Source organism: Puma concolor, chromosome A2 (genome assembly GCF_028749965.1).
Source record: "Puma concolor isolate L17-30 chromosome A2, mPumCon1.1.hap2, whole genome shotgun sequence".
Lineage (NCBI taxonomy): Eukaryota > Metazoa > Chordata > Mammalia > Carnivora > Felidae > Puma > Puma concolor.
In genome coordinates this window covers 76,019,747-76,034,388 of record NC_141668.1, presented here as the reverse complement: position 1 = coordinate 76,034,388, position 14,642 = coordinate 76,019,747, and the positions used below count along the sequence as shown (strand labels likewise).

Below are 14,642 nucleotides of genomic sequence, written 5' to 3'. Positions count from 1 at the left end.
ACTAAAAAAAGAACAACAGCTAAAGTCTTACCTCTGAGGCTGAACATGATATGGGTCTGCCTCCCTTACCAACTTTATGGCTTACCAATTTCTCCTTGATCTTTCTGCACCCACTCCTGCCTCCGCCCTGCCTCAGATGGTGTCACTTCCACTTCCTTCAGCCTGGAATGCATCTTTTCATGCTTGGTCACTGAATTTATGCAGGTTTTTGCTGAAATATCATCTTAGGAAGACCTATGATCTGAAATAACTATTTTCTCTAGCCACTGTCAAGCAACTTACCCTGCTTTCTTAGGGTTCATTACACTAAGTACTGAAAATATACTTGAATTTTTAAATTTGTTTACTATCTCCTCCAATGGAAGGTTACTATCTACCTGTGAGTTCAGGGGCATTGCTTTGCACACTGTCGGTCACTAGCACCTGGAATAGTGCCTGGCACACAGCAGGCTTGTGGAATGGATGAGTGAATAGTGTTATTTATGGCAGATCACTTAGAGGGTATAGTATGATGCTTAGAGTGTACATTCTGGAGTTAGACCCTTGAGATCAAATTCCAGCCTGTCTGCTTGCTATCTCTATTCCTTTAAGGAATTAAGTACCTTCTTCAAACTTCAGCTTCCTCATTTGAAAAAGGGGGTGTTAATAATAGCATCTATTTCATAGAAATGATATTGTTTTGTTTTGAGGGTTAAATGAGATAAAGTATATAAAGAACATCATACAATATCTGGCCCATAATAAAGTCTCAAGAAAATTTCCTATTATTATCTGTTAAACAGAGATTAAAATGAATGCCTTGGCTCATAGGTACACTGCAAACTGGCCCACTGCTCCACAGACATGGCCCTTCCCTTTGCCCCTCCAGTGCATTTGTTTCCATCTCTCAAGTCACCCTTTTGACTTTATTGGATAATGTTGAACTTTTTATCTGACTTCCATAGTACATAGGCCTTCCTACCACTTCTCTGCTTGTTCTCTCTCATTTCCCTTTGCTGACTCCTCTCCTTATGCCCTTGTTTATGTTCCTTCAGGCTCTGCTTCTGATGCTGGTTACTTGACACCCACTCCCTGAGCAATCTCACCCACTCCTAGATTTCAATTGTTATCCTATGCTGCTGATTCCAAATCTATGTCTCCAGCCCAGCTTTCTCTCCTGAGCTCTAGGTCCATATCTGCAGTATCCTTATAGCCATTCTGCTTGGATAGCCAATACTTAAAACCATTCCACTTCCTCCAAACCTGCTCCTCTTATGGATGTCCTATCTTAATGAATGGTCCCCACCCACCCCTTGTCCAAACCAGAAAATGCAGTATGAGTCTTGAATTTTTCCTCTTCCAGACCACAGTCCAATCAACCACAAAATACTCACAAATCTGTCTTTTACCTACTTCTGTTGCCATATCTGAATCCAGGCCAACATCACTTCCTGTCTAGATTCTGGTCTAGATTAAGCTTCCTAATAGACACGTCTGTATCCATTCTTTCTTCCCTCTAATTGTTCTCTACAAAATAACTAGAATAATCTTAATAAAATGCAAATTTGATCTCACTATCATGCCACAGCCTCATTGTTTAGAGCTGCAAGCTGATTCATAGCTCCCCATTACCTTTAAGGATAAAGTCAAATTTGGGGGTAATTTAATTATGTGTGTTCAAAAAGTTATACATACATACTTGTTATAAACAAACAAAACAGCAATCCTCCAACATACCCTGTCCCACATTACTATATGTCATCTCTTATGCTTCAGCTCCCAAGAGGCAACCACTGTTAATTATTTTACCTGACTCCTTTGGAATCATTTCCATATCCCTAAAGAACATGTTTCTATTGCTATTTAAAAAAAAGTCAATGACTTCCAATTCTAAAAGTTGAAGATTCAGCTTATTTTCACCAACTCCTATGATACCTATCACATACATGAACACTTCCCATTCTTCATCTTCTCAATGTGGCTGTAACTTAATTATATTGCATTTAGTATCTGTACTGATAGGACTTTGTAAATCACAGCATATACTATGCTATGAAAATTTTCCCTTCCTGTTCAACTTTTGTTTTTTTCTTGAGTTAATTACAGTCTTCCCCCTGCCCCCCTGTAACTTGGTTTTGTGATAAAGAGGCCATTTTTGATGTTTGTTGACAGTTTTCAATCTCCACTAATCTTTTCTATCTCCCCCACATCTGGGCAACCAAAAGTAGAAGAACTGTATAGGCCTTTACCTCTAAGAGTTGACAGGAATTTCAAATATAGCTCAGGCTCTAACCCATGCGAGGTGGAATCCCCACCATGCTGATTCTACCCTTTAACCACAGTGAAAGCCCCAGACTACTCCTAGCCCTTTGCTCACTCTCTCACCAGACCCCTGAATGAACCCTTTCCCTCCTAGGAGCCCCCATCTTAGTGTTATTACTAAATATACCTCATTTATATTCACTGGTGGGTGCATTGTGTCTGGACAGTCAAATAAATTCCTGAGCGGGTAATCATGCCTACCTCTGGGCACTGAACTGTGTACTTTCTACATATTTATCATTAATACATTCCTAAACTGTCCACACCCTCAGTTTGGTAAATTTTCCCTCAACATACTTTAAACATCAGTTATTCTATCCATGCCATTTTCTCAATGATCTTTCCCCAGGAACTCTGTCCCACTCTAGTCCACCAGATTTGTTGGTCTTTGAGCTTCCTTCAGAGCTGTGGTCTTAGATTTTTCCCTTCACCATCATCCTTTCTTACTCATGCATTAGAGTCTCATTTCCTGGATTCCATTTTCTCTTTTCTTATTTTGGTTGAACAAATCCTCTGATAGCTTCCTGAGATATGACCTATAAAGAAACATTTTTTATCTTTCCATGTCTGAAAAATGTATATTCTACCTTTCCACTTAAGGAATAATTTGGCTGGGGAACTCTACATTACAAGTTACTTTCTTCTACTATTTTCTAGCATCCAGTGTGGCTATTGAGATGTCTGAAGTCATTCTGGTCCCTAATTCTTTTTAGAATCTTGTTTTTCTTTTCTGAGGGTTTTTAGAATATTCTATTTGTCCACAGGATTTTGCAATTTTATAATGATGTGTCTCTGTGTAGGTCTGTTTTCATCCATTGTCTTGGGAGCTCAATAGACTGTTTCAATTGGGGAAGTCATGTCCTTTCATTCCAGGAAATTTCCTTGATAATTTCTCCCCTCCATTTTCTCCATTCTCTCTTTCTGGAACTCCCATTATTCAGATATTGAACTTCCTGGACTAGTCTGTACCTTACTCATGTAAAAAAAAATCTCTCAGGGGCGCCTGGGTGGCGCAGTCGGTTAAGCATCCGACTTCAGCCAGGTCACGATCTCGCGGTCCGTGAGTTCGAGCCCCGCGTCGGGCTCTGGGCTGATGGCTCAGAGCCTGGAGCCTGCTTCAGATTCTGTGTCTCCCTCTCTCTCTGCCCCTCCCTCGTTCATGCTCTGTCTCTCTATGTCTCAAAAATAAATAAACGTTAATTAAAAAAAAAAAAATTAAAAAAAAAATCTCTCAGGGGCGCCTGGGTGACTCAGTCGGTTAAGCGTCCGACTTCAGCTCAGTTTATGATCTTGCCATCAGTGAGTTCGAGCCCCGCGTCGGCTCTGGGCTGATGGCTCAGAGCCTGGAGCCTGCTTCCGATTCTGTGTCTCCCTCTCTCTCTGCCCCTCCCCCGTTCATGCTCTGTCTCTCTCTGTCTCAAAAATAAATAAAACTTAAAAAAAAATCTCTCTTCTCTTTTTGTTTACTTCCCATCTTTTTCTTTTTCTTTCTTTCTTTTTTTTTTTTTACTTCCTGGGATAGTTCCTCATCTTTATGTTTTAAACCTTCACCTGAAGTTTTATTTTATACCATGATATTTTTAATATCCAAGAATCCATTTTGCCCCCTGGCCACTACTTTTAAAACCATTTGTAGCATCCTGTTCTTGTCTAATAACTGCAGTATCTTATAGTATTTCACTGTCTTTGAATCTTTGAAGATACTAATACCCTCCCTCTCCCACTCCTGCATAGTCTTTATTTCTTCCTGGTTGCTTTTCTATGTTAGTTTTGGCCTCTTTCTTATTAGAGTATTCCATCAGCTGTCTGGAGATTTTTGACTGTCTGCCTATGTCTAGGAAACAGGCACTAAAAAGTTTTAGGCAACTCAATTTACATGGTTGGGCCTGTCAAATGTGGGTTTCACTGTAGGACAATTGGTTGGTCAGAACTATGGGAAGAAGGTGAGGAAAGAAAGTTAAGTGTCTTGACATTCAGTTATCAACCTTCAGTGGGTTGCCTCTCAGCCCTGGCAACTGCTGGCTTAGGATTCAGCTTTCTTGGGACTGACAAGTCAATAACTACTCAATTACGATTTTTCCAGCTTCCAAAATTGTTTTGGTTTCTTCTTTTATTATCTACGTGCATGTGTACTTTTGCTTAAAAAAGTCCATTCACTATAGCTTTGTGGGTTTTTTTTTTAATTTATTTTTTTTTGATATTTATTTAGTTTTGAGACAGAGAGAGACAGAGCATGAACAGGGGAGGGGCAGAGAGAGAGGGAGACACAGAATCTGAAACAGGCTCCAAGCTCTGAGCTGTCATCACAGAGCCCGACACGGGGCTCGAACTCACGGACTCGAGATCGTGACCTGGCTGAAGTCGGATGCTTAACCGACCAAGCCACCCAGGCGCCCCAGCTTTGTGGGGTTTTAGGAGGAACAGAAAGTACCATGAGTGTTGTCTGACATTTCTAATAGTAACTAAAACATACATAGCCTTTACTACGTGATTACTAAAGTGTCTACTTTTTGGTCCTAGTCAAATTCACCGGACTATTTCATATCTGTTCTATATTCAGACCATCTTTCAGTTTCTTGAATGCACTATGTTCTTCCTATGCCGTCTGGCCCCAAGTGCTGATTTCTCTTCCAGGAACTCCTGCCTGTCACCTGACTACTTCTGTGGATCTTTCAGGTCTCAATTTATGTGGTGGACATCTCTGACCTTCAGAAGCAAGAGAAATCTCTCTGATGCACGGTATCGATAGCACCCAGTTCTTCCTCTGTTTTAAAATGGGGAGGGGGTGCGCCTGGGTGGCTCAATCGGTTAAGCGTCCAGCTCTTGATTTTGGCTCAGGTCATGATCTCATGTTTTGTGAGATTGAGCTCTGAGTGGGGCTCTGTACTAACAATGGGGAGCCTGCTTGGGGTTCTCTCTTTCCTCTCTCTCTGGCCCTGCCCCACTCACGTGTGCACAAGTGCTCTCTCTCTCTCAAAATTAATAAATAAACTTAAAAAAATAAAACGGGTCACTTTTCATTTTCCCTCACTAGTCTGCAGGCTCTGTGCAGGCAGGGGCTATGACTGTGCTCCACCTCTTTCACTGCAGTATATCCTGCTCCTAGCACAGTGCTTGGGACATGGTAAGTATCAAAATGCATTTGACCAAGAAATAGACACCTAACTGTAGAGAACAAACTGATAGTTACCAGAGGGAAGGTGGGGGGTGGTGGTGGAGAATGGGTTAAACAGATGATGGGGACTAAGGAGTGCACTTGTAACGAGCATCAGGTATTATATGTAAGCAATGAATCACTAAATTCTATACCTGAAACTAATAATACACTGTATGTTAACTAACTAGAATTTAAATTTAAAAAAGCATTTGATAATTACACAAATGAAGTCAAGAGAAATTACTTGCTTATGATAAGAGAATAGAGATAGTACTAGAAAACAATTCTCTCAATCCTTTCTGTTCAACTCAATTGGACTATGTCTGTTTTTTTTGGTTTGTAATTAGAAGAAATCAAATATATTTGATTAGGAAAAGGAGATAATTTTCAGCTGGTAGGACCAGAACAATTTTCTCTCTGTTGTTTACAGATGAAGAAGCAGAGGATTGGTGATACTATATAGGCCATTACAAAAGGTTCTAGAACTGAGAGTATCTTATGGCTCCTATCCCTGGTTTCTGTTTTACCATTTGAAACACACCTAGGATGTTACCTCTCCAGCATTACTGTCTTTTATGCTCCATGAATATTTCTACGTTGTCTTCCCTATCTGGCTTTCATCAAATAACAACCATCATGTTGCCATTTAAGGGACTAAATCAATGATTCTTACTACTTGTTGGGGGTTGTACAAGAATCATCTTGGAGTCTTTTTCAATCTATATGTGCCCCTTTCTCCTCCTGCTTCTCCAGTCTCTGCCTAGGATGCTCTAGAATGATCCTTTGAAAATGCTCCCCAAATGCACAGATTGAATGTTTGTGTTTCCCCAAAATTCATATGTTGAAACAATCCCCAATATGATGGTATTTGGAGGGTCTTTGGGAGATGATTAGATTATAAGTATGAAGCTCTCATGAATGAGATTAGCGCCCTTGTAAAAGATGTCCCAGGGAGCTCCCTCCCCACTTCTCAACAGTGAGAAGTTGACGGTCTTCACCTTGGAAGAGAGTTCTCAGCTGAAGTCAACCATGCTGGTTTCCTGACTTGACTTTCAGCCTCCAGAACTGTGGAAAATAAATTTCTGTTGTTTAAAAGCCACCCAGTCGGGGCGCCTGGGTGGCTCAGTCAGTTAAGTGTCCGACTTCGGCTCAAATCATGATCTCACGGTCCATGAGTTCAAGCCCCGCGTCGGGCTCTGTGCTGACAGTTCAGAGCCTGGAGCCTGCTTCAGATTCTGTGTCTCCCTCTCTCTCTGACCCTCCCCCATTCATGCTCTGTCTCTCTCTGTCTCAAAAATAAATAAACATTAAAAAAAAAAAAAAAGCCACCCAGTCTGTGGTATTCCATTTATAGCAGCGCAAACAGACTAAGACACCAAGTAATTTTGGTATGACTCATTCTCATAGGTGAGGAATATTATATTAAATGTTAGTTATGACCAAATTACATTTTATGAATCCACTACTCTGATGCGTGCTGCAACGGCCCAATAAGTGATAGTTTTAGAATGTTTAGCTCATTTACAAGCACCGAGTAGAGTAGAAAGGAGCCTCTTTTTCAAAGTCAATTGTATTACCTTTGAATACCACACCTTTAATATTTTCCCATAAGGTATGAAAAAAGAAAATATAGTACTGGAATTTAGGAGTTTTTATCTATCCATTAACCTGCTTGAGTTTGTTTTTAGAACTTTCTCTGCTTTGGAATAGTTCTTTCTTTCCAAAAGGACAACCATGATTATACCCAAAGTGTATCAAAACAAAAATAAAATGTCATATATCATGACACAAAATTTCTTTATAAAAGAAAAGTTTTTAGTAACCAAACTGTGTCTCAATCTAAAACTGGAAGCTGTGTGATGATTTTGGGGGCAGCATCTAGGCATCACTAGGCTCATTTCCTTTTGTAACACGGTGGTAATGATAATGTCTCTTGGAGTAGTATGGGTTAAAATGAAAGCATCAATTTATAGCACATTATAAAACCATAAGTATTTCAATTACATTTAAAAATAATAAATAGTGAGTTTTGCTAGGGAATGTGATATGTCTGATGACACCATCAACATAATTATCCTATGGACACTTTTTTTGGCTTAGAAGCACTTGATTAGAATAGGCATGTGAATGCAGATGAACTGTCAAGTGCCTTGGAAAGAAAGATTAGGGTGTTTTTGATACAAGAGCTGCATTTCTGAACATATTGTTCCTAACAGGACTTGTCTGTACTGACCAAAAGGCATAAGGTTTTGGTTCACTAAAACATTTGCTTCTGACCATTTTCACATCCATGTTCAGAATTCAATTAAAGGACTGGTCCCTGAAGTTTAATTCTGATGGATCTGCAACATGATGCACTGAAACTGATGACAGTCATAAATGAGGACCCTTTCTTGATGACACATCTGTATCACACACACAAATAACACCAAACAGCATGATTCAGTGAGTTATGTCATGGTTGGTATTTTCTTCTATGGACTTCCATTGTACAAATTATATAATAATTGAAAACAGGAACAAGGTAACATTAATATTTAAACATGGTTTAATAGGACAGGGCAGTTCACCAGTATTTCAATGCATGCTTTGACCCTGGTAGTTTATTTTCTTCAAAACTATTCTGAGCTAATTAATAGTGACATCATTTGGATGTTTTGGCAGCTTCTTTGTTCATACTACAGCCATTTGCAAGTAGATCAATTTATTTAGGTCCTTAGGTCTCTTGAAATATATGATGAACAAACAGAGAATTACCTATAAAACAATTAGACAAATACAGGTCTTAGTTCTGCACAAGGCCGGATGTTTGTGGCAACAAGAATGATTCCTGTAAATGTGAAAGGGATTGAAATTAGGAGTCACTAGGCAATGGGTGGTGGATAGACAGGGAGGGGGAAGGATGGGGAGCTCCATTTACCTAAGTGTGGATAAAACAACCCTTCATTCCCCTTCCCTTTTTTATTTTAATTTGCTCTATGTCAAAAAAAAAAAAAAAGGGGGGGGGGAACCCTTAAGGCTAGACATTAACCAAAAGTTGGTGACAAGAGTTTTGGATTCCATGTGCCAGTTTCACTGATGACTCACTGGGAACTTTGTATAAGTCACTTAAACTTGTGCTACTTCAGTTCCTGCTGGCTGTGTTCAAAAAAGGAGGATAATACTTGATCCTAAAAATAATTAACTAGGGTGACTATTTAGATTTCTAAGAGGATATTTAATTAGGTAAATTTCCACCACTTCAATAATTACAACCTGACTGTATGTCTTAATATTTACCCTTTGGTTAAATTCTAAAATTTTACATTAATAAACATACATTTTCTCTTTTTAATTTTGCTTTCCCACTCTATTCCCTACATACTTGACATCCTTGTTTCATAGATTTTATTTTACTGATAATATCTTTTCATACCGTTTCAGGTCAGTAAGTCTGTTTTCTCCTTTTGCTAGATTATAGATTCTAATCAAATCCTCTATAATTTATCTTCTTTGGAGTAGGATTCATTCCCTTAAAATTTACTGCCAGCATATTAGCCTGCTGTTTTTCTTATATGGGCAAGATCCATTTATAATAAAAGCGTAATTAATGTATAGCAGAACTAGAAATAATGTATCTTAAATTTTACCTAATTTTTGTCGATGGTCTTTGTCTTTGTCCATCTTACTTGCATGTTAATTACTCCTCATTAATAAATCTACCTTTTAGTACATAAGCTGGGAGAGGAGAAATTTCACCATTCAACTTAAAGTCAGAATTTTGCAGGAATGAATGACCCTGGAGGTCATCTAGTTCAAGCCCCCTCCCTTTTTTTTTTTATAGATAAGAAAGTGGGTAAGTCACTTTATTTAAGGCCACACAACATTTAGAGTAGGGACTAGAACCCATGAGTTGTGGATGTCCAGCCACTGTTGCTACTCCTCAAGGCCTAATTAATATATATGCATGCTTTAATCGATGAATTTGATTAAGGTCAACTCATGTTGGGTTCAGCCTGTAGGTAAGTTTATGTGTTTGTATTCAGATACTGCACCTTTAATTCAGTCCAGCCAAACTATAACCTTGTGAACCAGAAGTTCGGATGGAGGACTGGCACAGATCCATCCTCCCACTGAAAATACATATGCCACACAGATGCTGGATAGTCATCTTTGTTTCTGAGGACAACACATCACTTCTCAGGGGCAGCGATACATTCTACATCCACTTGACATTTAATTTGCATCCACTGTGATGAGGCACCTAGGTGGCTCAGTTGGTTAAGTGTCTGACTTCAGCTCAGGTCATGATCTCATGGTCTGTGGGTTCGAGCCCTGCATCAGGCTCTGCTGCTTTGGATTCTGTGTGTGTCTCTCTCTTTCTGCCCCTCCCCCACTCATGCTCTGTCTTCCTCCATCTCTCAAAAATGAATACACATTAAAAAAAATTTTTAGCTTACACTCACTATGAAATAAACGTTGTACTTTTCCCTTCCCTCAGGGAACTTAAAAATGTAGGATAAAGACATAAGAGAAACAAATAACTGTGTAAAGAGATGATTCCTATTAAGTGTATACATTTTAAAACTATCCAGTTAAAAATGTCCTCCTTTGTGTCACAGTTTCTTACAAAATTCATCATTTTAATATATAACCAACAAAGGAAGTTGTTAAGCATATAACGGGAAGTTGGTTATTCATAATTGACAAGGTTTATTTGGTCCATTACTAACCACTATCTCTCCTGTTAGGAATACTATTGTAATGAGGTGAGGTTTATTTTGGAGATGCGAAAGCATAAGTTTTGGAGTAGGGTAGGTAAAAATGAAGTAAATATTATTTTTATGTTTTAAATTAGTATTTTTATTAGTATTTATAAGTAATGTGTTCTTTGGGTAAAACATTCAAATTGTACTTAAAGGTATAAGGGCAAAGGACATGTTCTGTTTATTCTGGGTATGCACACTTAATTGTTCTTTGTTCTTTTTCTGGAGAAATTTTCTGTGCATGTGGAAACATACATCTGCATATTTTTCCCCACAAATGATTTAATGATAAATTTGCTTGTTACTCACTTACCCTAGACATATTTACACATCAATACATATTGACTTATCTCATGTAAAAAAAGTGTTTACTTACTATACCTTTGTATGCATATACCATGATTTATTCAAGCAGAAGTTGACCTTTAAAAAGGTTGGAAATATTAAATACTGGGGAGGTAAAATGGAGAATCTGTATCTGTAGCTATATGTGTATTTACCTATATGAACTAGTCATTGTCAGAGTGAATAGAATAGCCACAGACACACAGTACTCAATTATTAAATTAGTAACTATTTCTTCAACTTTGTTGACTCGGTAGATAGAACCCATCAGTATTTTAATTGGTTGCTTTTGTTTTTTCATTCATGGCTGCTGATAACTTTCTCCCTAAGTAATCTGAGGAAGTGGTAAAAGTCAAACTTTTTCCTGTCTGAGGCCATACTTGGTGCTGTCTATAACATCTAATTATGGTCACTAGGACCCAGCCTTCTTGCATCTTGATGAATTCCCCACCCTCCTTTGCTTGGCTTGACTTCCTGTCTGTTATCAGCTGCCATCTATCAAGACCCTATAATATGCTCAGTGCAGAGGAGAACAAGTCGAAGTGTTCTACCTCACAATTTAAGGAAGGCAGGGGGCTAGTTTTTGTTTTTAGATAAAAATATTTTAACAAAACACAAACTCCCCAAAACTTCCTTTAAACCAAACAGCATTGTCACACACTCACAAGCTCTTATTACTTACACAGCCAGATGACTCAAGATTACTAAATTTCTATTCATAAGGAGTTTGCTGGCCCCAAATCAACATTCAGTCCCTCCCCCATCTTCCTTCTCTCTCCCTTGGGAGAGTGATGTTTGGAGTGTTCGCTGCACCACGTTTTAATAGAATGAAGACGATGTGTGTTTGCTGCCTGAACTGTTTGTTTTGGGATTTTCTAAAGCCTCCCCCAACGTCCTCCTTTTTAAGATTTAGTTTTTGAGGCCGGGGAAGAGGAGGTCGGAATCTTTTTTGGCTCCAAGTCTTCCAATTTAGAAATACATGCTAGAATTGGTAATCGAGAATCGGCAATCTAGAATTACTAATTCTGGAATATATTGGTAATTCTAGATTACCAATATATTCCAGAATTGGTAATACATTCTAGAATCCCATTGCTATTTACTATAGAACTGGGTATTTATATCAGAAATCAGCTGCATCTACATTCCCATCAGTCACTCAGTGTGGCACAGCGGTGAAGGAAACAGCACTTAACCGTGCCTTGGGGGGTTACAGTTGACGCTTCTGCCTTTGCACATGACTCCCCTAAAAAACGGGCCCAACTTAACAACCTCCTTAGCAAAACTGGGAAAAGAAAAAGTCGCCCTCAAACCTGAGTGCGTCTCCGAGGCCTTTCCACTCCCCCGACCCAGAGGTAGTGGTGGTGGCCACCCCCTCCCCCCAGGTCCTCGCCCTTTTCACAACCGTTCGTGGCAAGGAGAAAATCAGTCATAAACGACCGAGATCCAGAGCCTTTCCTTGGGTGGCCTCCCCAAAGCGCGAGGAGGAGTCCCCAGTAGGGGCCCGCTCCCAGCCCTGCCTGTTCGAGGCCCTCCAACGGCCTGGGTCCTGGAGCGCGCGGGCGGGGCGGGCAGGGCCGGGGGAGGCGCGCGGGGGCGGCCGGGAGGGGGCGCCGCGGGGGCGCGAGCGGGGCTAGAGGCCCGCCGAGGACGCGGACTCCGAGCCGGGTAGCCAAGGTCCCCCTGGGGTCCCGAGCCCGGGGTCCTTTGCCAAGGGGGAGGCGGGGCGGAAGCGGCGGGAGGGGCGGTTAGGGCGGGGCGGGTGGCGGTTCCGCGCCGCGGCTCTTTCTCCCTAACGCCCGAAACTCGGGGCTGAGAACTTCTCCCCGCCTGTGCCCCGCGCGCTCCGGCTACCCCCGGCTCCCGCACCTTGTTCCCAGCCCGTCCCCGCCCCGCCCCCGGCCGCGCCACCCCCGCTGTCGGCCGCCGGCCGCGCTGCTCTCGGTTACAAAGGAGGGAAAATGAGCCGGGCGGCGGCGGCGCGGCGCGGGTCCACCGCGGCTGCGGCGATGGCGGCCGCCCCCGGCACCACGTAGAACGCCCCCGCCCGCCCAGCCGCGGCCCAGGCCGGAGCAGAGCCTGCAGCTCGCCACTCGCCTCCTGAGCCCAGCGCGTCGCCTCCTGGCCGGAGGAGGAGGTGGAGGAGGAGGAGGAGGAGGCGCCGCCTTCTTGCCGCGCGCCCTCGCTGTTGTCTGCGCTCCGCTCTGGACCAGTTTGGGGAAGTTGCCGGAGCCCCGCGTCGCCCAGATGTGCGACCTCATTGAGCCGCAGCCGGCCGAGAAGATCGGCAAGATGAAGAAGTTGCGGAGAACTTTGTCGGAGAGTTTCAGCCGCATCGGTGAGTGGCGCCCTGCCCCGGGCACCGGGCCGGACGCCCCCGGCGCCTGCTCCTCCGCCCCGAGCTTCTGGCATCACCAAAGCGGCGACCACCCGGGGCTGGTGTAGAGTGTGCTGCGCGCGGACGGTGGAGGGAACAGTACCCGGACCTGGGGGTAGGGCGACAATGGAAAGGAGAGACACCCCTCTCCCTCGGGATCTAGGGGATCATTTGTGGATGATCTTAAAGCCCACAGTTTGGGTTTCCTCTCCTCGCCACTAGTGCTCCGCCTTTCGCGCCCGCGTTGGACTGGCGATGGGACGCCCCGGGCCCCGCTGCGCACCGGGCTGAGCGGCCGCCTGGGTCACTTGTTATTTTTTTATTTTTTTAATTTTTTTTGCGCGCAGGTTTCGCTCTGGGGTGTTTAGTCAATAATTTAGCTTTGGAAATTGGTGAAACGTTGAGCTGTTCCTTCGTATTGTTTAACACATCCAACCTAAAGGGAAGTGGGACAGATACCTTGGGACCTTTTGTTCGGTACTTCGGGTCCTCGAAAGCGAGATTCGGCTGTTCTGTCCCAAGCTCTCTGAATCTTTCCATTGCAGCAAATAAATGCGCGCTGTGAACTTGTCTGAACATTTAGGAATAAGTCCCCAGAACTTCTTACGTTTACTACAGCTCCGGGGCTATTGTCTTTAAACCAACCAACTGATACACAAATAAAAACCGACTGAGAAATGTTTAGGACATTTAAGAATAAATCCATGTCACGGACTATAACAGGGTGACAACAGTATTATGTGGAGTGGGTTTGCTAGCTTTTTAGGGTTAGCCATAGAAAACCCCTTTTAACCTTAAGACGGTAGCTGCCTCCTCTAACATTAGAACTTTCATTTATGCAGGTAACTGTTTTCAGCAAGAAAATCCTACAAGCACTAAAAATAACCCCTCGGATTCCCTAAGAAGCTTTCTAGCCTTTGTTTCACTTGTTTAACATGTCATCCATGTTAATGAAGGTGTTAATGGAAATTAAGCATAAAGTGCTTAATTCCTTAAAATAAACCGCTGGGGTGAATATGAGTATTGGAGTCATTCATCCATCCATCCATTCCTGTAAAAAAAATCATTATATAAGCACACTGTAAAATATGTAAACTTTCTTCAAGCAAGAGGAAATATGGATCAAAATTTAGCCTAGTTTTCTTTGTGTTGGGTTTAAAAATTTTCTATTGGTACACAAAATCTTTCCGAAATGACTGTAAAGTTATGGTGTGAAACCAACATTTAATCTTGGTTTACTTATTGCATGTATTGGATAGTTGCAGTTTCACTCTCACGAGTTAGGGATGCATTTGAAGAGTTCCTACATGCAAATGAAGTTTGAAGCCAAGAGTGTGAGAGAGCAAGGTGTTCAGTTGGTGTGCATTTTTAAGGAGGATGTTCAACCTGGGACCCAAAGCATCACAGAGGCGGGTTCTGGAGTCCATTAAGCCCTGTTCTAAAACACATTAACTGTATATTTACTAATGCTAATGACTCTGTTGGAGCCCTTCCAGTTTTGTGTTAAATAATTCATTGCAGTTGAATCTCAGTAAGAAACCAAGGACATTAACACAAAAATTCCTTATGTTTAAGCAATTTTAAGATTTTGATCGACAATCAGTAAAATTTGGATTAACTACAATGCTGGTGGATGGGGTATTACAGTTAATTGGATTTTCTAGCTTACTGAGATTTAGTGATGTGAAACTCCTTTTGATTCCAACACTTGTTAAAA

General features: G+C 41.7%; 1 protein-coding gene across 2 annotated transcripts in view; it reads left to right on the top strand.

The window, feature by feature from the left end:
* Positions 1 to 14,642, top strand: part of CDK14 (cyclin dependent kinase 14) — a 638,124-nt gene that overhangs the window by 21,036 nt on the left and 602,446 nt on the right. The window contains exon 1 of one of the 2 annotated variants that reach the window (XM_025929510.2): positions 12,310 to 12,886. The exons of the other annotated variant lie outside the window; for it this stretch is intronic. Coding sequence (XP_025785295.1) covers positions 12,796 to 12,886 — 91 coding nt within the window. The 5' untranslated portion in view covers positions 12,310 to 12,795. Of the gene's footprint in view, positions 1 to 12,309; positions 12,887 to 14,642 lie in introns of those variants that run through there. 2 annotated transcript variants of the gene reach the window in all.